This window comes from Mus caroli, unplaced genomic scaffold (assembly GCF_978045245.1).
Source record: "Mus caroli unplaced genomic scaffold, Mus_caroli_1 scaffold_9, whole genome shotgun sequence".
Classification (NCBI taxonomy): Eukaryota; Metazoa; Chordata; class Mammalia; order Rodentia; family Muridae; genus Mus; species Mus caroli.
The window spans coordinates 128,057,023-128,080,357 of record NW_028227264.1 but is presented as its reverse complement, the minus strand read 5'-3'; the positions used below and the strand labels follow the sequence as shown (position 1 = coordinate 128,080,357).

Here is a 23,335-nt window from a genome sequence, read left to right as displayed (position 1 = left end):
GAAATTATAAGCAAGAGTCACCATGCCCAGCTTTAAAAAAAAAAAAAAAAAAAAAAAAATCCCAGGACAGCCAGGGCTACACAGAGAAACCCTGTCTCAAAAATCCATTAAAAAAAAAAAAAAAAAGGGGGCTGGTGAGATGGCTCAGTGGGTAAAGAGCACCCGACTGCTCTTCCAAAGGTCCGAAGTTCAAATCCCAGCAACCACATGGTGGCTCACAACCACCCGTAATGAGATCTGATGCCCTCTTCTGGTGTGTCTGAAGACAGCTACAGTGTACTTACATATAATAAATAAATAAATAAATCTTAAAAAAAAAAAGACAGAAAGAAAGAAAAAGTCTAAGCACTACACTGTATGAACCTAAGTGGTACGATTTTAGGCACTCCTGTGCACTCTGCTATATCCATCAATAGGTCCAGACCCCTCTTACCAGAACTCTTTAGACTTTTTTTTTTTTAGGCAGGCTCTTGCTGTATAATTAGTCCATGGCCCAGAATGTGTGGCAACCTCCCTTAGTGTTGGGATTACACGAGTGTCCCACCGCCTTCAATTTCACTCCAGCATCTCTGAGGGGGAGAAACGTTGAAGATGGAGTGGAGACACTTGAAACTTTAAAGTCTCTTCTATAATTATGAGACGCAGGGCGTACACAGCCTGAGGCCTGCTGTTTTAGCAGGCTTGAGAAGATATAGCCGGGGGTTTTGTTTTTGTTACATATGATTTCAAAAGACACTCTTGGCCTACTTGACCACTTTAAGCAATTACATTTCCAGAAAACCAGAAGACTTGGCACAGCTTCTGCCCTGCAAAGGCTCTTCCTCTGGCCTGAGCTTTCCGAGTCAGGCTGCAAAAGGGAGGAATACCGGCTTACCAGCTATGAGACGCCGCCACTGCAGCACTCAGTTCTCCTTAAACCGATGGAACTTTTAAAACGAGGGGCTGGAGAGTTGGCTCAGCGGTTAAAAGCATGCACTGCTTTAGCAGAGGACTCGGGTTGAGACCCAGCACCCATAGGATACCTCACAACTGTCTCAGTTCCAGGAGACCCCGCAGGCATGCGTGTTGTGTGTACACACACATACAGCAAACCAGTCATGCACATAAAACAGTTCTAAAAAAAAATTACTGTTTATGTTTTTAAAAGAATGTGAAGGGCCAGGCAGTGGTGGCGCACGCCTTTAATCCCAGCACTTGGGAGGCAGAGGCAGGCGGATTTCTGAGTTCGAGGCCAGCCTGGTCTACAGAGTGAGTTCCAGGGCTACACAGAGAAACCCTGTCTCGAAAAAACAAACAAAAAAAGAATGTGAAGGAATCATCTGTCACAGAGCTAAATATACTTGTTATTTAGCAAAACTTTTAGGGGTTTGAGGTTCTTTGTTTTTTTCTGTACCCTGGGCCTCATGCATGCTAGCTAGCCAAGTGCTATATCATTGAGTTATATCCCTAGTTCTCTTAATTTTGAGAAGGGAGTCTCAAAAAACAAAAAAAAAGAAAGAAAGAAAGAAAGAAAGAAAGAGAAAAAGAAAAAGAAAAAGAAAAAGAAAAAGAAAAGAAAAAAGAAAAAGAAAAGAAAAAAGAAAAAAGAAAAAAGGAGAAGGGGGGTCTCGTCAAGTTTCCTAGGCTGGATTTGAACTTACTCTGTAGCCCAGACTGGCCTTGTTCTTGTGATCCTTCCTCAGCCTCCCAAGTAGCTGGGACTACCAGCCTATGCCATTGCTCCTGACTTGTTGTTTAATGCTTTAACTCTTGTGTCTATGCTATATGTGTGCATTCATGTGTAGGCATGTGTGGTTGCAGGTGGGCCTTACATGCATGTGTGTGGAGGCCAAAGGTCACCTCAAGTATTGTTCCTCAGGAACTGTCTGCCCTTACTTTTCATTGCAATTATTTAGTGTGTGTGTGTGCATATGTGTGTGTGTGTGTGTGTGTGCACGTGCATGCAAGCACTCTCGAGGCTGTGTGTGTGTGTGCATATGTGTGTGCATGTGTGTATGTGTGCACGTGCATGCAAGCACTCTCGAGGCTCTGTGTGTGTGTGCATATGTGTATGTGTGCACGTGCATGCAAGCACTCTCGAGGCTATGTCTGTGTGTGTGCATGTGTGCGTGCGTGTGCACGTGCATGCAAGCACTCTCGAGGCTGTGTGTGTGTGTGTGCACGTGCATGCAAGCACTCTCGAGGCTGTGTGTGTATGCATGTGTGTGTATGCATGTGTGTGTGTGCACGTGCATGCAAGCACTCTCAAGGCTGTGTGTGTGTGTGTGTGTGTGTGTGTGTGTGTGAAGGTCAGAGGACAACTTGGAGGAGTTGGTTTTCCTCCTCTGTCCTGCGGGTCCAGAGATGAAGGTCATCGGTCTTTGCACACTGACACATCCTGGGGCCTCACCCTTGCTTTTGGAGAAAGGATCTTACTATCAATCCTTGGCTGGCCTGGCACTTGCTATGTAGACCAGGCTGGCCTGGCACTTGCTATGTAGACCAGGCTGGCCTGGCACTTGCTATGTAGACCAGGCTGGCCTTGAGCTCATTGAGATCTGCCTGCCTTTGCCTCCTAAATGCTGGCCCAAACTCAGGTTCTTATGCTTCTATAGTAAGCCATCTCCCCAGCCTGTTTTGAGACGTCTTGCCACATAGGCCAGGTTTACCTTAGACTTCTGACGGCACCCCTGCCTCTGCCTGCACAGTTCTGGGTTTACAAGCATGTGTCCCCATGCTCTGTAGCTTTTCCTCTTATATGTGTAGTGTTAGGGTACAAACCCAGGGCCAGACAAATGATCTACCACTGGATGACTACCCTAGCTCGCCTACAAACAGTTTACTTTTGACGGTGACAGATACAGGCTACTCCCTTCTTGGAAGATAGCTTTATTGAACCAAACTATGTGCAGTCATGAAGAGGGTGTGGCAATTCAGTCACCTGCCCAGCCTTTTCCCTACATAGAGAACCCTCCAGCATTCCTGGTGGAAGTGCACTACCTCTGAGGGGTTAAAATGCTTTGCCCGCCACCTTTCCAACCCAGGATGATTCTGACCGAGTTATAGTTAACAAGATATCAAAGAAAGTCAGTTGAGAACCGGAACATCAGAAGAAAAAGCAGCTAAAGTCAGGTGGGCCTAAGAGTGGTGTACTTTAAATCCCAGCACTCTGGAGGCGGAGGCAGGAAGATCTGTGAGAGTTCCAGGCCAGCCTGATTAACATAGAGAGTTCCAGGCCAACCAAGGCTATGCCTCGAGACCTTGTTTTAAAATAAAGTACTTACCGCTCTTGCATAGAGGACCCAGGCTTGGTTCCCAGCACCTACCCGCTGGCACAACAGTCTAACTACAGTTCCAGGGGGAGCCGATGCCCCCTGCTGACCTCTTTGGACACTAAGCACCAGGCATGTACATGGTGCGTATACATATATGCAGGCAGAAAGCCCATACACATAAAATAAACCTAAAAAATGAACAACAGCTATCACTACAAAGTACACATGGGCTGGAGTCCCAGCCCTCAGCTCACAGCCATCTGCAACTCCAGTCCCAGGGGATCTGACGCTCTCTTTTGGACTCTGTGGGTACCAGGCACACAGGTAGGACAAGATAGTCAGTGGATAAAACACATGCCACAGTCTCGATGACCTGAGTTTGAGCCCTAGAACCATATAAAGAAACTGTGACCTGATACATGTGCCTTGGCACACATGCCCACATATACCACGCCCACGCATACACATCAAGCCCACAAATACACCATGCCCACATACAAACAATAAAATTACAGGGGCGGGGGGGAGGGTTGTTTTTAAAAACAGGGTCTCACTTGGTTGCCCTGGCTGGCCTCCAACTCACAGAGATTTGCCTCAGGAGGAGGAGCAGCTCTGAGGAGCTCCCAGGTCAGCCAAGGCTACATAGTGAGACTGTGTCTCAAAAAACCTAATTTTTAAAAAAGAGTTTGTGAATTGGCTGGAGCCCAGTGACCTTCTCCCTTCTTTCACTGCATGTCTTTCAAGTCTTTGCTACTCCCTAGAGTTCTCTCCTACCTCCTTCTTTATCAAGTCAGATCACCTCACCCATTTCAGGGTGAAAATGTAAAAACAGTAATATATGGCTCCAACCCCTTAGGCCCCGAGGTCCCTCCTGGATGACACCAGCTGTTGTGTCATATCTGTCCATTCATTCTATAAATATTTCAGGACCTCGTATGGACCAGGTGACCTGGCTATGCTTGGTGCAGGATAGCGTGTAGGTGTGTGTGTGCATGTGGGTTTGTTGTGTGCATGAATGTGTGTGTGAGTATGTGTGTGTGTTTCTGTCTTGGATGAGAGTATACAAGTCAAAGGGAACAAGCTAAGAACCAGAGACAGGATATCTTTGAAGATCTGCAAGCTATCGGGCGTGGCTAGACAGAATGTGGCCAGAACAGGAAATAAGTGTTTGAAGCTGAAGCTGTGCCCCCTCTGTGGGCTACTGGAAGCCACAATGTGCCAGGATGCTGGGCAAGAGCTCTGTCTCTGATCTGTACCCACCACCTGATCGTTATCTAAGCACATGAAAGCTGAATGGCAAGTTGGGCTCACAGCTCATGTTGTGGCTCCTGTCTGTGATCCCGACACTCGGGGAGGCTAAGGCAGAAGGGTCGTCGCAGTTTGAGGACAGAATGGGCTGCATAGTGAGTTCCAGGACAGCCTGGTGTGGTGGCAAATACTGAGATCTTCGCATATGGGAGGCAAAGGCATAAGGACTAGAAGTTCAAGGTCACCCTCAGGTACATAACCAGTTCCAGGCCTGCCTGTTCTGAGAACAAGCAAAAATAAAATACTTGCAGGCCAAATTCCAAATATGGATGAATTTTAAACAGGAGATGACGTAAGGGGAATGAGAGATGGGTGGGCAAAACAGCCCATCTGCTACAGCCACTCGCCACCGACCGTAACATCCTGAGGTTGACACTCAGAGTCGACCGGGTAGAAACAACGAACCAATTCTCACAAGCTGTCCCTCAGCCTTAGCACCTATTCACCTCCACAAAGAAAAAAAAAAAGTATCTTTTGAAATGATGACTGTTATTAAAGCTTAGATTACATTACCTATGTGAAACAAGATTTCCAGGCCCTAGCACAGACAGAGGAGCAATCTACAAGTTTGTTGTTATAAGAAGTTCCTAGGAGATTTTAAAACAACAGCAAAGTCTGTGACCTCCGCCTTAGTAAACTGCAATAGGAAACCAGCTTTACTTGTTAAAACCAACTTTTCTATTTATACCCCACGCCTCATACCAGTCTATAAAAATGGCCTAAGAAAGGCTTTGTAAGTTGTGTATAAAGCCTCTTCATTATCCTCCTTTTTATTGTGGGTTAGTTGTTGTCCTGGGGTTTTTATTGATGTGACAAAACACCATGCCCGACATCAAGGCGGGAAGGAAAAGGTTTATGTTGCTTATACTTCCAGGTGACAGTCCAGTCCGTCACTGAGGGAAGTCAGGACAGGGACTCCAGCAGGGCAGGAACCTGGAGGCAGGAGCTGATGCAGAGGCCATGGAGAGCGCTGCTCACTGGCTTGCTCAGTCTGCTTCCTTACAGAACCCAGGACCATCAGCCCAGGGATGGCTACACCTTCAACCACTAGTGCAGGAAATGCCCTACAACCTGATCTCATTGCTCTCAACTGAGATTCCCATCTCTCAGATGACTCTAGCCTGTGTGTCAAGGTGACATCAGGCTACCAAGAATAACTGACCCCTTGTCAGCTTGACACACAAACACATCGCTTCAGTATGAAGCCATAACCTTTCCTTTCTGTTCACTCCCAAGATCACACATTACTATTGACATCACAGTCTAAAGCATCCCCAAATTTAAACGTCCCAAAGAATTTAAAAATGTAAACAGTAGGGCTAGAGAGAAGGCTCTGTGGTTAAGAGCACTGGATGTTCTTCCAGAGGACCTGGGTTCAATTCCCAGCACTGACACGGCAGCTCACTACTGTCTGCAACTCAGTTCAAGGGGATCTGGCCCCACCACACAGACATACATGCAGGAAAAAACACTAGTGCACGTAAAAATAAATAAATCTTTAAAAAAATTCAAATATTGGAGCTGGAGAGATGGCTCATCGGTTAAGAGCACTGACTGCTCTTCCAGAGGTCCTGAGTTCAATTCCCAGCAACCACACCGGTGGCTCACAACCATCTGTAATGAGGATCCGATGTCCTCTTCTGGTGTGTCTGAAGATAGCGACAGTGTACTCACATACATGAAATAAATAAATAAAATTCAAATAGTAAAAGTCCAAAGTCTCTTTAAAATATTCAAATTTGCTCCTGTAAAATAAAAAATAAGTTTTTTTACCTCTCTCTTACCTCAAGAGAGAAGAACCAGCCCACAGTCACAGTCTGAACAAAGCAAAACCAGTTCCAACAGTAAATGACTCAGCCTCCAATGTCTGGAAGTCTCTCATGATCTTCTGAGCTCCTCCAAAGGGCCTGGTCACTTCTCTGGCTCTGTCCTCTGTAGCACACAGAACATGTCTTCTAGGCTCAGGCTGGTTCCACTCCACACCTGCTGCTGTTCTTGGTGGTTATCCCCTGGTACTGGCATCTCCAAAATGCTGGACTCTTCTACAGGAGCTGGGCTGCACTTTCACCTTTAACCTCTCCTGGGCTCTTTTCAGGGACTCCAGGCCTGCCACACAGGGTCAAGCCTCACCTGCTGTCCATGATCCCTTTATACCTTTAAAGCAGTTATCAGCTGGGTCACTCTTACACAACCAAGTTCAGCTGCCGGCATGAGGTTCAACCTTGGCCACCTCTGGAGCACGGCTTCTGAGGAAACACTTCCCAGGAGATTTGACTTCAGTGAATCACAGCTGATTCTTCAGCCCAGCTGATCAGCATCTGGTTTCCCCGGAAAAAGCAAAGGTTTTACTTCAGTGGTTCTGGTCTTTTGTTAGTCACAGCTGATTTTTCAGCTCCAGCTGACCATACACCAGATTCCCACACAAAAGGCCAGGTAGAGTCTTTGGCTTTCCTCTGAAACACCACAGGCCAGGCCTCTGTGTTCTGCACTGCTTTGGACATTTGTATCTTCCGAGCTCCCACAGAGCACCTCGCTGTGCTCTGAGCACTCAGTGCTTTCCCAGTCTAGAGCTCAAATGCCACAACCCTCAAACATCCAACAGTAAACACGCATGGCCAGGCATCTCTGTCACAGCCACAGCCCCCGGTCCTGGTAACAACTCCTGTCTTATGTTTTTTTTTACTACTGTATGAAACACCATAAGGAAAAGCCACTCAGAAAAGGGCTTGTTCTGTTTACCTTTCCAGGTTCTGTCAGTCCAGCAAGGAAGTTAGGGCAGAAACCTGGAGGCAGGAGTTGATGCAGGGTCATGGAGTGGTGTGGTTACTGGATCGCTCAAGCCTGCTTTTTTTTTTTTTTTTTTTGGTTTTTCAAGACAGGGTTTCTCTGTGTAGCCCTGGCTGTCCTGGAACTCACTTTGTTAGACCAGGCTGGCCTCGAACTCAGAAATCCACCTGCCTCTGCCTCCCAAGTACTGGGATTAAAGGCGTGCGCCACCACGCCCGGCTTCAAGTCTGCTTTCTTATAAAACCCAGGACCACCAGCCCTGGGATGGCACCACCCACAATGGCTGGGCTCTTCCCCATCAATCACTAATTAAGAAAATATCCAGGGGATTTGGGGGAGGGGCGGATATTGGGATGTAAAGTGAATACATTAATGAAAAAAAAACAACAAAGAAAATATCTTTCAGGCTTGCCTACTTACCTTATGACAGGCATTTTCTCAGTTGCAGTTCCCTCCTTTCAGATGACTCTGGCTCCTCGTCAAGTTGACATTAAAAACTAGCCAGAGCTTCTGTGTTATGTCTGAGTAGCTTGGTGGTTCTGTGGGAATCCTAACAGTGGGTGTGGGGGCTGTCCCCGATTATTTTGCCTGCCTATGGGACCATTTCCCTTACTGAATTGCCTCGTCCAACCTTGATGTGATGGGATGTGCCTAGTCTTATTATGCCATGTTTGGTCGATGTCCCTGGGAGGCCTGCTCTTTTCTGAGGGAAGCTGGAGGGGAGTAAATCTGGGGGCGGAAGGGGGAGAGACAGGGGAAAGGGAGGGTGGGGAAACTGAGGCTGAGATATAGTATATGAAAGAATTAAAAAAAAAAAAAAGCCTGGCTAGCACACTTATCTTTGTTATCAATTTTTTTCTGTTGACTTAGAAAGTTAATGTCCAAGCTGGTGAGATGGCTCAGCGGTTAAGAACACTGACTGCTCTTCCAAAGGTCCTGAGTTCAAATCCCAGCAACCATATGATGGCTCACAACCATCTGTAATGGGATCTGACTCCCTCTTCTGGAGTGTCTGAAGTCAGCGACAGTGTACTCACATAATAATAAATAAATAAATCTTAAGAAAAAAAAAAAAGAAAGTTAATGTCCAGCTGGGCAGTGGTGGTGCATGCCTTTAATCCCCGCACTCCGGAGGCAGAGGCAGGCGGGTTTAAAGTTTGAGGCCCGCCTGGTTCTCAGAGGGAGTTTGAGGCCAGCCTGGTCTACAGAGCGAGCCCAGGACAGCTGGGTGTACTGAGAGTTCTGGTTTCTTTAAAACCCCCTCATGTTATGTGCTTTTGTTTTTTTTTATTTATTTTTATTATATGTAAGTACACTGCAGCTGTCTTCAGACACTCCACAAGAGGGCGCCAGATCTCGTTACGGATGGTTGTGAGCCACCATGTGGTTGCTGGGATTTGAACCTCGGACCTTTGGAAGAGCAGTTGGGTGCTCTTACCCACTGAGCCATCTCACCAGCCCCATGTGCTTTTGTTTTAAGCCCAAGTGTGGGATATGGGGCTTCTTCAGTTTGTCCTCAGCTGCTAACTATGATTGTCTTGTGCTCCAAGAGGGGCATGGTTTTACCATCTGCAGATAGTTTAATTCTAGAGACTCTGGAGAGGATATTAATACAAGGGCCCCAAGAAGGCCTGCGGCAGCTGCTCCCCTTGCTGTTGCTGGGATGCTGACTTGCCCCTGGGAACACCACAACCTAACCAAGAAAGAAGCCTGTGGAGGTCTTCGTCCTCTTTCCTCTGTAACCTTTCTCTCCTACCTCATGTTGTATGTGTGTGTGTGTGGGGGGGGGGCAGCGGAGGGTTAGAAGGGAGAGAATAGTATAAGAACTCAATAAAATAGATAAAAAAGGAAAAAGTCAACAGCCAAGCCTATGCAGAGAAATTTTGTCTCAAAATAAAAATAAAACAAACACAAAAACTAGTTATATAGGGTGAACCCACAATTATTCAAGTTTCTGAAATGATACACTGCTGTGTGATTACCAACACTTCTTTCCTTCCAGGGCTATGAGGGGAGAGAGCCTGCCTGGCATGCAGAAAACTCTGGGTTCAACCCCAAGAAGCTTAGAACACAGAGTAACGGGGAGGCAGGGCAGGCTAGCCAGCGCAGCAGCAGACTGAGGCCATTGAAAAATGTAAACAAAAAAGTCACACCGGACCACATATCTATTAAGATATAACACAGCCGGGCATGGTGGTGCACGCCTTTAATCCCAGCACTTGGGAGGCAGAGGCAGGCGGATTTCTGAGTTCGAGGCCAGCCTGGTCTACAAAGTGAGTTCCAGGACAGCCAGGGCTATACAGAGAAATCCTGTCTCGAAAAACCAAAAAAAAAAAAAAAAAAAAAAAAGGAAAAAAAAATCCTTTTTAATGGTGATGGAGACTGAACCCAGAACCTGAACGGTTGTAGACAACTGCTCTGCCAGCCAGCTCTAACTTCAGCCCTTATTCACTGTTGTTTTGAGTCTCACTGTATAGCCCAGGCTCGTTTGTTCACCTCCCCCCTGCCCCCCGACCTGGGATTACATTTGTGTTATCACCAAGACTGCTTTATTGTTCTTGCTTTCTAGTTTAAGACAAGCTCTCAGGCGTCCCTTCCCTTTCTGCCCTGAGACTGGATCTCACCAGGCTGGCTTGAAGTCCCTATGACATCTGATTCTTCCTGTCTCCACCTCGAGTGCTGGGACCCAGAGCTTTGTGCAACCAACTGCGCTACATCCCTTGCACCCGTACAGACCTTTTTACTCCAGCTTTTTCCAGCCGGGTAATGTCCGTTTCAGGCTACAAAATCGGCTTGTGCCTCATTCTTCCTATGGCGCCGCAGGGAGTCTTCTACCCTGAGCTATTTCTAGTCCACTTGCTTGCACAAGCTCTAGTATGAGGCGCGCCGCCAGAGTTATTTTTTCATCTGTTTCGGGACTGTGGGCCGGTTCCCTCTCTGCACCCAGACCTTTGGTAAACTCCAGGGAGAAAGTGCAAATACTCAGGCTAGGCAATGGTGTCTGGAAAGGGAAGGAAGGACTGCAGAGCCCAGGATTGCATTTGTCGGGTATCTCCCGGGGGTAGAGGGGGTGTGGAGACCGCGGTGCATAGGCGGCCTCAGCAGACGCCTCCACAAGGAGGAGAGTGGAAGCAGATGGCCAGGCTAAATTGTAAATCTTAACATCTACTTCAGTCTTTCGGCCACTATCAAATGTGTTATAAATAAATAAATAAAATGCAAAACTCTGCCAAGTTACCCCATTCCGCAGCTAACAGCCTGAGGAAGCGAAAGCAGCCCCCGCCCACCGCCCGGCCCCTCCCACCGCCCGGCCCGGCTCCGCCCCCTAGCCTTGCAGGCAGCCGTGGGTCTACAGCCGTAGGGTCATGGGTAGGGACAGCTCAAGCCCTTTCAATTCCGGAACCGGCGCACGCCTCAGGACCTGAGTCACCAACTGTCACCAGGGGCCGGAAGTCACCACCAACTCTCACGGCTGGGAAAAGGTTTCCTGTGAGCCTGCGGGTGCTCGCGGACTACGACTCCCAGCATGCTCGGCGGCCGCCGCACTTAACCCTTCAGGGACCGGAGCTGCCCTGAGTACCGCCCCCCACCTGCCCCTTCCTCGGACCCGGCAAGGTGAGTTTTGAGGGGCTGGGAGGGCCTTTTTCCTCTCTAGGGCTTAGGAGTGAGTGAAAGTGAGGGAAACTGGCGTTTTGTTTAGGAAGGATTCTTTATTTTCCAAAAATGGGACAGTTTGCAGTAAAAAGATTCTGACGCCCTTTTGCAAATGGGAGACCCACTGCTACTCTGCGAACTCCAGGGCCTAAGTGGAATGGCCAGTCTCTCAGAATGCCGTGTAAATCTTCTTTATCCAAGAACAGAGTAGCCAGAACCTCCTAGCTTCCAAACATCATCTTTTCCCTTCATCAGCGCTTCCAGCAAGGTTTGTGACTCAAAGCTCAGCTAAGGTTTTTTTGTGATCCTGACCGATGGTGTGTCCGTGTGGATACCTATGAACTCCTTAGGAGGTCCTGTAACCTTTTGCGTTATTAGGGGGCTCATTGTCTCCCAGGGCCCCCTCCATGTGTATGTGTGTGTGTGTGTGTGTGTGTATGTGTGTGTTCCCTCCATGCTCACTTAGGCATTCTAGCCTTTTGTCTGATTTGAATAACACTGTCTTGTTGAAAAATGTTCCTTCTTTGGAATTATGTGTGACAGATGTTAAGCCTTGCCTACACTGGAACCCCTAAACCAACATTAGGTATAGAAGTCAGTGGGTAATAACAAGCTCGGGTTACTGTATATAGTTTAAGGTTGGGGGTAGGTGGGGGCCCAGGGACTACAAGTTCTAAGGATATGGGAAAAGACAGAAAGGAGTGCAAAGGCCTCCTCCTCTCACCTTTTACTGTTTTCCAGAACAGATTTTTAAAACTTCCCACCTAATACCAGTCTCTCCTCTCTACCCCCACTCCACCCCAAGCCCTTGCTTTGCTTGGGCTTTTCCACAGTCTAAAACTAATGCAAGTTTTTGTTTTTCTACTTTAGTTTTCTTCTCTCTCCCCTTAGCTCCTATCTCAGAATCACTGGCAAGCATCCTATCTTCACCCTGGAGGTTAACAATCCCTATTCTGACAGGTCTCGTGTTTCTTCTCTGTACCCTTAAAGAAAACATTCTATTCAGCTTTAGGAGAGTGGTATCAGAGGGAAGAAAATTTTGGGGGCAGGAGTCCTGAACCATAGGAGGCCAGGGGAGTGAGGGCAGACAGGCATAAGTCTCTTCCCCCTCACCCTTGCCAACTGGCTCCCTGTCCCTGCCGCTGCCCCCGCCCCTTGACATCCCAGACTCCCTGCCTATTTAAACAGAGATGGGTGCCCCCATCGGCACATTGTTCTTTGGCCACCTGACATCATGCCTCCCAAGAAGGATGCTCCCGTGAAGAAACCAGCAGGGCCCTCCATCTCTAAGCCTGCTGCCAAGTCTACACCAGGGACCCCTCTAGCCAAGACCAAGGCTGAGCCGGCTGCCCCCCAGGCACCTGCAAAATCCCAGGAGCCCCCTGTTGATCTCTCCAAAGTGGTGGTGAGTCCTGGGGAAGTGTGAATCTGGAAGGGGTACTTCAGAGGTGTGGTGCAGCCTTGGGTATCCGGGAATATGTGGAAAGGGTAGGGAATGAATGAACGCTGGAATGAGATCGGGGCTCCCAGGTCAGGCCAGTTTCTGAAGTGAAGGGAGAGGGGTGCTGTCTGCCTCTGGCTCTTCTGTTCAACTCAGAAGGCTACATCTCTGAACCCCAGGAGGGGAGACTGAAGAGGACAGGCTTGTTAGACAATCACAGCTGGGGGCAGGGGTAAATTTAGCCTTTGTTCAGCCCCCAGTTATGTGAGGGATGCAGGACTCGGGGTAGCAGGAGGGAAGGGAACAGGTGGCATGGGATTAACCCTGTTCCCAAGAAACCCTCCCCCTGTAATTCCTCTTGGGATTCTCCCAAGGCCCAGAGCTGGGGACAGGACTGAGGTGGCCGGGCTCCCTGCCTCATCTCTTTGGGTCCCTCCCCAGAAGTGGCTGCCAGTTGGTTGTGTTAGAGAGGGACTGAATAAGCCCTGTCATCTCCTCACCTGCCCTTTTTGTCCCCTACAGATCGAGTTTAACAAGGACCAGCTGGAGGGTGAGGAGAAGCCCATTTCCTAAGCCCCATTGTCCAACCTCAAACTCCTGGTCAGATTCTCTGTTCTCCTAACAGTCTCCTGACAGTCCTGACCTTGAAACCTCCCACACTTGTCCTGTTCTCCTCCCTCCCTCCCGTGCCTGGCTCTAGCACATTAATTTCTGAAGGAAACCTCCCTCTCTCTGTTGGTGATGGGGATCCTTGGTCACACTGCCTTCTCCTTACATCTCAGAGTTCAGAGAGGCCTTTGAGCTGTTTGACCGAGTAGGTGATGGCAAGATCCTGTACAGCCAGTGTGGGGACCTGATGAGGGCCCTGGGCCAGAACCCTACCAACGCCGAGGTGCTCAAGGTCCTGGGGAACCCCAAAAACGAGGGTGAGAAGAGCCTTGAGATTTGTGGGGGTTTATGTTTTCTTCTTCTTGGTGTTGGAGGTTGAATACAGGCTTCTGCCTGGGCCTTTGAGCTACATTTCTAGCCAGCAACTTTCTCTTCTTCCTCTTTTTCTTTTCTCTTCTTCTCTTCTTTTCTCTTCTTTTTCTTTTCTTTTCTTTCCTTCCTTCCTTCCTTCTTTCTTTTTTAAAGATAGGATTTCAGTATCCCAGCCAAGAATGACCTTAAATTCTGATTGTCCTACCTCCACCTCTTGTCTGCTGCCCACTGGAGTGGTGAGATTACTCCAGTTTATGTGGTGCTGGGTTGAATCCAGGGCCTCAGGCAAGCCAGGCAAGCCCTTATTACAGAGGTGCAGTTTTTTTACTTTTTGAGATAGGTGCTCACCAAATTACTCAGGTTGGTCAGGAACCTACAGTTCTATCCCAGCAGCCCCAATCCCCAGTTTTCTTTCTCTTTTTAAATTTTAATTACTATTATTGTTTAGATAGTGTTGTTACTACCACTACTACTACTACATAGGGTGTCTATATATAGCCCTGCTTAGCCTGGAACTCACTGTATAGACCAGGTTGGCCTCAGACTCAAGAGGGACTTCCCCTGCCTCTGAATGCTGGGACTGAAGGTGTGTGGGCTTAGTGGTTCTCTCTGTTTTGAGTGTGTCCAGTCACTGGGCTACATCCCCGCCTTTCCTTTTTTTTCTTTCTTTCTGTTGTTCTGGCTGGCTTTGAACTTGCCTGGTAGCTGTAGTTACAAAACTGCACCACCAGGCCTGGCAACAGTTTCAATTTTCAATGACAGAATATTGGTAAGGTGACAGAGGACGCTAGGATGGACCTCAGGACTCAAAAACCATCAAACTCAGGGAAGGGAAACATCCTGAATGCTGAAGGGGATGAAAGTCATAACATAGTAGGGTTGGATGGCACTGGATCCCACACCTCAGTGATCTCTCTCTCATCTCTATCTAATTGCCAGAGCTGAAGTCCCGACGTGTAGACTTTGAGACGTTCCTGCCCATGCTGCAGGCAGTGGCCAAGAACCGGGACCAAGGCACATATGAGGACTACCTAGAGGGGCTTCGTGTGTTTGACAAAGAGGGCAACGGCAAGGTCATGGGAGCGGAGCTCAGACATGTTCTTACCACTCTCGGTGAGGCAGGGCTCAGAGCTGTGGGATGGAGAAGTGGGGGGACCTGGAAGAGCTAGGTAGAGCCTAGAATGGGTTTATGGTCCTGCAGTTATGGGCAGGAGACTCGAGAGGGCCAGCATTGTGGAGACAGCTCACCTAGAGGCTAAAGTGTCCAGCTATGAGCCAAGGGCAGAGAATGCAATGTCCCCCTTTGCAAGCCACACTTGTGTTGATTCCATGCAAGTCTCAACCCCGGCAGCTTGTTTCGCTGTCAGTCAAAGCTTTCACCTGCTCTAAGGCACCGTTGATATGAAAGAGGGCAAGGGTGGGAGGACGAACCACCCTGAGAGTGGCTTGGGCTAGTGAGGCAGGGAAGGCGGGGGACTCTAACTGTTTTTGGGTTCAGGAGAGAAGATGACTGAGGAAGAGGTAGAGACTGTCCTGGCAGGCCACGAGGACAGCAACGGCTGCATCAACTATGAGGGTGAGGGGGCAGGATGGCCGGGGGTGAGGAGTACCCTCAGTTACCCGAAGGTCAGTTTCTCAAGTCCTCTCGTCTCTCGTGCAGCCTTCCTGAAGCACATCCTAAGCCTCTGAGCTCCGCAGGTGGCCCTCCAGCCAGCCCCTGGTATCCGCTTGAGAGGCAAGGGTCCTCGATCCACCAGATAGAAGCGCAAGCAGTGCGTCTCCGCTCCCGACCGTAGCGCAGCCGCCAGGGCTGGACTATTTCCTTCCCCACCCCACCCTAGCCCCGACCCCCACCCCACGTAGAACCTGCGGCGTCGGAAACTTGCCCCACCTCCTGTGCGGCCAGAAGCGCGTTCCTGCCACTAGGGGGCACTTACAGTTTTGAAATAAAAACATGGTTCCTGCTTCGGTTTCCGACTGTTTTCTTTTGAGAAAGGGGAAGGACGGGAGCGGGTAGTCCTCTCTTCTACAAAAGCCCAAATCCTCTGCTGTTGGTGCAGCTCGGAAGAAAGGTTTCTGAGAGTCCCACCCCAGGCCCCCGCTAGATTCCCGAGCCGAGGTAGGACGACCCCCCTCATCTCATTAATAATGTAGTGATGTCATCTGCATGAGCCCAGACTAGCGTGTCTATTGGATGAAACGGCGGAGGGTGACGTCATGCGCCATGGGACGTACTAAGGCTGGGGTTGGGTCGGGCGTCGGAGCCATTACTGCCGGAAAAGGTCCCGCAGAGCTCAGCAGCCAAGATGGTGGGCCCTGGGAATCGGGAGATCAGGGGGATTTGGGGCAAGGAGAGGACCGCGGGTGGGAGTAGAGAAAGCAGTGGACGTGGGCACGCCCAGGTTTTGGAAGGTTGGCTGTGGGATTGGAAGGTCTAGGGCTCTGCACTGGGAAGCGAATCCTCGGCTTCAAACAGGAGTTTGTAAAGCCGGGATAGAAGCTTGCGGGGTTGGATCTCAGGTAACTGACCAATCCCTTCTTCTCCGAGCAGTGTGACTTCACCGAGGACCAGACCGCAGGTAGGCAGTCTCTGACCCGCAGCTCACCCTTACCGAGAGGGACCCCCTTCCTTTAGCATCTATCTTCTGATCCCAACCTGTCACCTCCAGCGCTCCCAGGAGAGTGCCCCGTGGATTTTTTTCTGCTCTAGATCCTCCATTTTCTTTTCTCATTCTTTCTTCCTTCCACTCCAGATCTGAGCCCCAAGCGCTGGGTGAGTTTTAGGTGGTGTGGGTGTGTGAAACAATTTGACTAGTGCCTGTTGTGTGTCGGGTCTATTACGCTTGTGGTTTGCTGTTTTTTGTTTTTTGTTTTTTTTTTGCCTCTCCTCTGATAACTGTCCCCTCCTTAAGCTTGGATTCTGAGTACTGTAGAGGGCAGTGCCTTGATATTTTGTTAAGATGGGCACTGGAGAGTTTGCTAAGGATGTGGCTTCACCTCTTGGAAGGTCTCCCGGAGGGAAAGGGTGGGAGTGGGAGGCTAGAGTCCAGGCCACTGCTCCTACTTCCTTATATGGGCAGGACCTAGCCTGGGCGGTGGCAGATTCCTGCGGAGTTGTATAGTAGTGGTGGAGAGCCTAGCCTGCGGCAGGCAGCTCAGGGGGTGTGTAAACCGATGGCTACCACCTTAAGGTAAGGGAAAGAAGGCTGCCCGTCTTTATGTGGGGCATTTGAGTTGATAGAAATAGATCCCTAGGAGTAGTCTTCTGAATACAGGAAGACAAGATATCTGGTTTCTGCAGCATGACTTAAGTTGAGTTGGCAGCAGAATTGTGCAGCAAGCACTGGGCTAATCCAGGGTGCTGCTGTTCTTCTGAATCCTCAGAATTCAAGGAGGCTTTCCAGCTGTTTGACCGAACAGGCGATGGCAAGATCCTGTACAGCCAGTGTGGGGATGTGATGCGGGCCCTGGGCCAGAACCCTACCAACGCCGAGGTGCTCAAGGTCCTGGGGAACCCCAAGAGTGATGGTGAGCATTTCAAGAATTTAGTGGGTTCATGGTTGTTCAGCTAAAGTCATCCCTTTATCTGCATAGGTGCCAAGCTTGAGCAAGTTTTGTCTCATCCAATTCTACTGATTCCCCTCTTCTGGCTGTCCTTGTGTTCCCTACCATCATGTCCTGAGAACATGTGTGATTTCTCTTGTCTGACACTTCTACCTCCCACATGACAGAGATGAATGTGAAGGTGCTGGACTTTGAGCACTTCCTGCCCATGCTGCAGACCGTGGCCAAGAACAAGGACCAGGGAACCTATGAGGATTATGTTGAAGGCCTTCGTGTGTTTGACAAGGAAGGAAATGGCACCGTCATGGGTGCTGAAATCCGTCATGTCCTAGTCACACTGGGTAAGGGTCTGTGACCTTTCTGGAGCTGAGCTGCCACCTTAATATAGTTCACCTGTCAGTTACCCAGTTCTAAGAATGTTCCTTCCTCTGCAGGTGAGAAGATGACAGAGGAAGAAGTAGAGATGCTAGTGGCGGGGCATGAGGACAGCAATGGTTGCATCAACTATGAAGGTGAGGGGCAGACCATAAACTGGGGCCTGTGAGGAAGTGGTCATTCAGGAGATGTTAAAGAGGCATTGTAGTCCTAGACTTGGTTCCAGGAGGGAGCCGGGAGTCAAAGGGGCAAGCAAGGCTCAGTCCAGCCTGGGAGGGTACTGTTGGGGAGACAGCAGTAAAGGGAGGGGTAATAGAGGATGGAGGGTGGGCTAGGAATGGGAAGTAAACAGAATGTCTGTTCCACTGCCTGATCCCTTCACCCCATGTCTGTGTCTTGTCTTCACCATTAATGTCTCTTCCTTCCTGCAGCATTTGTGAGGCATATCCTGTCGGGGTGACGGGCCCATGGGGCGGGTACGGCTCCTCCCAGCCTCTCCTCTAGTTATCTCCCTAGTGTTTTTTTTCCTTCCCAACCTGTGCTCTAGCCCCTGGCCATACCCTACTACCATCTGCCTTACTCCTGGCATGACTCTGCATGGAGCTGGCTTGGGAGGGGAGAAATTCCTCAATGAGGAACGCAGTTTGGGGGTGTGGTACCTCCTCTCCTGGAATGGTCTCTGAGATTTGACTTACAGGGGTCTTGATGCTGGTGTCTGGGAACGCTCACCAGCTTGTAGGGAAGGCTGGTCTGATGGTGATTCTAGAGTTGGCGGGGGCAGGGTTGAGCTAACTGCCCCATTCTGCTGCTAAAACAAAAGTCCTTTTTCCATCCCTCTGCTGGACAGCTTGGAGGTACCCTAACCCAAAGCTGACCTCTCCTCCTGCCAGTGGCTGACCATAACTGTAGGTGTAGCTGAGAACTTTTCTGCCTCTGCTATGTTCTTGCTATTTAGATTGGGGGTGGGGGCTAACAGCCAGTGGGAGGGGAACCAGGGACAGAGAGAACTGGCCACTCTGGGTGGCTCTTTTGGAAACTGACCCAAGGTTGGTTGCTATGGGCATGTTCCCTCCTGCCACCTTCATGGACTCGTGGTCTCCTGGCCCATGGGTACCCCTCCCCAACCCTCTCCTCGGCTGACTCCACCTCTCCTCTCCACAGAGCTTGTCCGGATGGTGCTGAATGGCTGAGGACATTGTGTATCCCGAGCCTGTTCCTTGCCCAGTGTGATTTCTGTGTGGCCCCAGAGGCCCCCCTGTCACAGCACCTTGCCCATCTGGTTTCTTTTGGATGATGTTTGCCTTCACCAAATAAAATTTGCTCTCTTTGCCCTCTTTTGGTTCTTTCTTTCTGTCCTGAGCAGGTGGGGAGGAAAAGGTGAGGTGATGGTGATGTCTGTCCTGAAACAAAGCTCAAGCTGGGGGCTGGGGCCGGGGAAAACTGGATCAAGTGCTTATAGTAACCATTAGTCACAAATCCCTATAGGACCAAGGTAGCTATGTGTGTTTGTGTGTGGGGTATCTATTCCTTTTCAGGTTAAATTCTTGGCCCCCACTCACCCAAGTACCGAACGCCTTTTGTGGGAAAGCCTGTGAATGTTTACTGAAGCTAAAATGCCAGGACATATTAGTGCTGCCAGAGCCTGTCTTGTCTGCTGCAGGGCTAGGGGCCAACAGCAACAGAAGTAGGTGCAGGCCTGCCTCCTCCCTAATACGGGAAGGAATGCAGCCACTGTTTAAAAGGATTCAGGTCCGCACTGTAGGGATGTGCTTCCACGAGCTCATCTTGAATAGGTGACAGCTGCTGCTGCTGCTGCTGCCACTGCTGCTGCATTCCTGACTGCTGTGTGGCCTCTTGTGGCAAGAGGCTGATGGCTGTGGGCCTCTGCAGCCCTGGTGAATGTCCAGTGAGGGACTCCAGGAAGGCTGCCCCAGACCAGTCTGCTCCCTGCCTAGCAGCCACAGCTAAGAGAACACAGAGGCATCCACAAGATGGAACTGAAAGCAAATTAATTTATAAAAAAAAAAGGAAAAAGAAAAGAACAAAGAAGAAAAGAAAATTTTACAGAAGACTTTGAACAGAAGAAAGGTGCGGAGATGCAGAGGAAGGAGACGCTGGGACAGAAGGAGCAAAGCGCCTGCCTGGTGGGAGGGGCCAGGCTCTGGTGCGGCCTGGTGTCTGCCTCCAAGTAGAGGGTGAAGAGACCTGGAGTGCAGAGGCACTCTGCACTGCTCCCAAATCTTTGTCCTCATTTGGGGAACTCCTAGCTATCACTGGGTTCTGTCAGGCTTGGTTGGTGAGGGCAGAAGTTAGCAGACTGTCCCACTGTCAAAAGTAGGTGCTTAAGTGCTTTTCAAACTTGAGGGTCTGCAGGCCCCCCATCCTCTTAGAGCTCCCCCTCTGATGCCTGTTGGGCACTCACAGATACAACCAGGAAAGCAGGAAGAAGAGCCCAGCTGAGGCCCCTTCTTCCTCTATTTCCTACCACAGAATCCCCGAAAACTACATTTCCCACAAGTACACAGACGCTGACGAGTAAGCAGGTGACTTAAACACAAACACAAAGCTGACACTGGAGGGAAAGGTCATTGGCTGAGCTGGGCCTAAAACAGCAACCATGACGAGCAGCAGGAGGGATTTGTATGAATAAACTGGAATGGGTGAGGGGAGGGGGGGTGACTCAGCACTGCCAAGGGCTCAGGGAGACAGGCTCGGCGCCCTATTCCACCTCACACCTTGCCCCAGAATTTTAATTCCTCTTAAAACCTGCCCTTTCCCCTCAAAATAATATTAATAATTAAAAAAGTTCTTTTTTTTTGTGGGCTCCGAAGTGTCTTTTTTAAAACTTCCCTTTTAAAGGGTTTCATTTTCATGTTATCACTTCAAAAATGCAGTAATTCTGAAGGGGTAGACCCTCAGAACCAGTTAGTAGAACCTCGTATAAACATCTTTCCCTCCTATTCTCTCTCCCAGGCATTAGAAACATCTTTTAGTCAGAAGTCCGTGGATAATAATTGGATACAAAACTGCACACCTCTGCTGGGCATGGTGGGGGTGGTGAAGGGGCAGGAGGAGCTTTCCTTACGTAGTGATGAACTCTCCAGGCTGAGGGAGGGTCCCAGTAGTGGGGGAGGGCTGTTCCTGGATCTCCATGGGGAGTGAGGGGGAGAGATGGCTGGCTGGTTCCTCACTGTGGAGGTGGCACAGGGGTGACTGTGCCTGGGCTCGGAGCTGTGGGGTCTGGAGGCAGCGGGGTGCCTGGGTCTGTGGAGAAAAGGAAGATAAATAAGCTGGAGCACGCAGAGGGATCGATCCAGTCCCAGGCTCCACACACAAACAGAACTGGGCATGGCATGCAGTGGGTGGGTAGATGAATGAGGTACCCACTATGTGTAATTTCTTTTTCTCAACACTCTTTTCCGCCTGACACTGGAAAAACCTTATATCCCAAACCTTCCTTCTCTCCCCAAAGACTCTTAATAGGGCATCTGAATGTGGTGGGAACACGCAAGGAAAGCCATCGTCATGCAGACGGTAGCTAGGCTCCAGGTTTACAGCTGAGGTCCTCTGAGCCACTGGATTCCTCCATGACCCACCAGTGAAAGGCCCTGTCACCCCAGGGGTGGCAGCTGCCAAGTTGGGAAATGGAGGACAGCCAAAGAGGCCTTCCTCCTGTGCTCTAGTTTTACCACAGCATTGAACAGGGCTGTGGGAATTCTAGGATCTTGCCCTTTCCCTACTCGACTCCCTCCCATAATGTAGAGCCCTCTCCCTCACCCTTACCCCTCCTGGCCCCTTCTCACCTGGCAGTGGGCTGGCACTGGGCAGGAGGTTGCCCTGAACAGCTGCCACAATGGCAGGGCTCTGGGCTGCGGCGGATCCGAGCCCCGGCCCGAGAGGCAAGGAAGATGGCATGGTGGTGGTCGCCGGCAGGTTAGGATGTAGAGGGTTCGCCATGGACACAGGCAGGTTAGGTGGGGGGATAGTGCCCGGGGCAAACGGGAGATGGTGGTGATGCCCATGCAGGTTAGGAGGAGGGGGAAGGTTAATACTAATGGAGTCAGCTAGACTACCGAATGGGATGACGGATGGAGCAGCAGGAGGAGGAGGCGGCATGCCAAAAGGCAAACCCAAAGGAGCATTACCCGCCACGCCTGGGTGCCCGCTGCCTGGCACTGCCCCTGGCATCATTGAGGGAGGAGTTGGTTGGTTGGGGAACGGTGAGGGGCCTAGAAATAAAGAGAACAGGAGGGTGAGGGGGTGGAGTCTTACCCACCGCACAAGCTGCACAGCTACCTGCTGGTGCTATCCCCTTTCTCCTGGCACTAGAATAAGCTGAAGATTCGTGGAATAAAGTTCCATGTATCTGTGTTTGGGAACACATCCCTGCTAGTTTGGGGACAGAATACAATGGAGTTCACCTGTAGGAACTGCAACAAACATTTATACCCAAGGCATTCGCTTCAAAGGAACCAGAACATCTGCCTGTAGCTCTATAGCAAACATATCCTGGAACCCACACTCACCATGGGGTCCAGGGGGGGGTACCCCTGGTGGGACTGCCCCAGGCTGAGGGGCTCCAGCTTGTTGTGGCTGCTGTGGCCCTGCAGTTGTCCCTGCCTGCCCAATCTGTTCAGAAGGGCCCAAGCTTCCAGGAGGGGCCCCACTGCCAGGAGGGGCAGAGGCCACAGCGGCTGGAGGCACAGCTAGACCATGGACTGTAGGTGGTCCAGCAGCCCCGGTGGGAGGTATGGGCTGGGAGCCTGGGGGCAAGGTTGGTGGCTGCTGCTGCTGCTGCTGGTGCATCTGCTGGAAGTGCTGCTGCCGGGCCCTCATCTCTGCATACTTCAGCTGCTCCATGTGGAAGGCTTGCCGGTCGGCCAGGAGCTGCTGCCTCTGGTATTCCAGCTGCCAGTACCAATGGAAAACTGTTACTGGGTACCAGAAGACCTTTGGCAATTGCCTTGCCTCCCACTTCCTCTTTTGGAAGACCCCATCTCTCATGCTGGTGTCTCACCATGGCTGAAGACTCAACCATGTCTTCCTCTGTCCTTGCAGATCGGAGGCCACCCGCATTGCCCTCACTGCACCAGAGTTCAGGCTGGATTTGTTATTACTCTGATTTGAAAATGCCTCCAGCTTCTGTCAATTCAAGTTATTTCCTTCCTTCAAAATCAGCTACAAATTTAGTATTTCTTAGGGAGACACTTCAGATGGATTCACTGGCCTCTGAATTCTGATTAAATTTTGATTCTCCCTACATTTAATTTTATTTTTATATGTTTATTGGTTTTTCAAAACTGGGTTTCTCTATGTGAACCTGGCTATCCTGGAATTCTGCAGATCAACCTGGCCTTGAACTCACAGAGAGCCACCCGAGTGGTGGGATCAAAGGCGTGCGCCACCATCCCCGGCAAGTTTCTTATTTTAAAAAGTTATTTTTAGGGGCTGGAGAGATGGCTCAGCAGTTAAGAGCACTGACTGCTCTCTTCCAGAGGTCCTGAGTTCAAGTCCCAGCAACATACAGTGGCTCATAACCATCTGTAATGGAATTCAATGTCCTCTTCTGATGTGTCTGAAGATAGTGATATTGTGCTTATAAACAGAAAATAAATAAATCTTTAAGGAGAAGTTTTTTTTTTTTTTTTTGGTTTTTCGAGACAGGGTTTCTCTGTGTAGCCCTGGCTGTCCTGGAACTCACTCTGTAGACCAGGCTGGCCTCAAACTCAGAAATCCGCCTGCCTCTGCCTCCCGAGTGCTGGGATTAAAGACGTGCGCCACCACTGCCCGGCTCTGAGAAGTTATTTTGAATGATGTATAAGTATGTCTGTGTGCGGGTGTGTGCATGTGAGTGAGTGTGGACCCTAGGGGCTGGCGTGGGTCCCGGAAGAGTAGTCTGTTCTCAACTGCCAAGCTGTGACTCCACTAGAAAATTCTCTGAGTCTGAACTTTCCTGGAGTTTAAGCATTGT

At 49.9% G+C, this 23,335-nt stretch overlaps 3 protein-coding genes and 1 long non-coding RNA gene across 22 annotated transcripts in view; 2 read left to right on the top strand and 2 right to left on the bottom strand.

Moving 5' to 3' along the window:
- Window positions 1–3,777: 3,777 nt before the first annotated feature.
- On the bottom strand, window positions 3,778–10,612 carry LOC110303651 (uncharacterized). The gene is made up of 3 exons (XR_015048502.1): window positions 10,086–10,612; window positions 7,770–8,078; window positions 3,778–6,880 (listed from the first exon to the last, which is right to left on the bottom strand). It is a non-coding gene; the product is annotated as an uncharacterized LOC110303651 (long non-coding RNA).
- Window positions 10,613–10,680: 68 nt separating this feature from the next.
- Window positions 10,681–15,390, top strand: LOC110303150 (myosin light chain 6B). 4 transcript variants are annotated; one of them, XM_021174118.3, is made up of 7 exons: window positions 10,681–10,964; window positions 12,192–12,408; window positions 12,967–12,994; window positions 13,227–13,370; window positions 14,365–14,538; window positions 14,924–15,001; window positions 15,086–15,390. In XM_021174118.3, the coding sequence occupies exons 2-7, from the start codon at window positions 12,238–12,240 to the stop codon at window positions 15,112–15,114; spliced, it is 624 nt and encodes a 207-aa protein (XP_021029777.1). In that variant the 5' UTR covers window positions 10,681–10,964; window positions 12,192–12,237; the 3' UTR covers window positions 15,115–15,390. The 4 variants fall into 4 exon arrangements, with proteins under 4 accessions (XP_021029777.1, XP_029338077.1, XP_085699405.1 ...); XM_029482217.2 differs by lacking the exon at window positions 10,681–10,964 and adding an exon at window positions 11,006–11,271; XM_085843279.1 differs by lacking the exon at window positions 10,681–10,964 and adding an exon at window positions 11,896–11,963.
- Window positions 15,391–15,523: 133 nt separating this feature from the next.
- On the top strand, window positions 15,524–18,698 carry Myl6 (myosin light chain 6). 5 transcript variants are annotated; one of them, XM_085843280.1, is made up of 7 exons: window positions 15,524–15,544; window positions 15,977–16,004; window positions 16,810–16,953; window positions 17,157–17,330; window positions 17,424–17,501; window positions 18,212–18,269; window positions 18,526–18,698. In XM_085843280.1, the coding sequence occupies exons 3-6, from the start codon at window positions 16,884–16,886 to the stop codon at window positions 18,259–18,261; spliced, it is 372 nt and encodes a 123-aa protein (XP_085699406.1). In that variant the 5' UTR covers window positions 15,524–15,544; window positions 15,977–16,004; window positions 16,810–16,883; the 3' UTR covers window positions 18,262–18,269; window positions 18,526–18,698. The 5 variants fall into 5 exon arrangements, with proteins under 5 accessions (XP_085699406.1, XP_085699408.1, XP_085699407.1 ...); XM_085843282.1 differs by lacking the exons at window positions 15,524–15,544; window positions 15,977–16,004 and adding an exon at window positions 16,179–16,198; XM_085843281.1 differs by lacking the exons at window positions 15,524–15,544; window positions 15,977–16,004 and adding an exon at window positions 16,533–16,616.
- Window positions 18,699–19,362: 664 nt separating this feature from the next.
- Window positions 19,363–23,335, bottom strand: part of Smarcc2 (SWI/SNF related BAF chromatin remodeling complex subunit C2) — a 31,867-nt gene continuing 27,894 nt past the window's right edge. For 4 of the 12 annotated variants that reach the window (XM_085843272.1, XM_085843273.1, XM_085843275.1 and 1 more), the window contains 4 exons: window positions 21,891–22,272; window positions 21,510–21,593; window positions 21,168–21,233; window positions 19,363–20,628 (listed from right to left, as the gene is read on the bottom strand). In XM_085843272.1, coding sequence (XP_085699398.1) covers window positions 20,552–20,628; window positions 21,168–21,233; window positions 21,510–21,593; window positions 21,891–22,272 — 609 coding nt within the window. In that variant the 3' untranslated portion in view covers window positions 19,363–20,551. Of the gene's footprint in view, window positions 20,629–21,167; window positions 21,594–21,890; window positions 22,273–23,335 lie in introns of all 12 variants that reach the window. The other 8 variants (XM_021175246.3, XM_029482216.2, XM_021175248.3 and 5 more) reach the window with 2 other exon arrangements.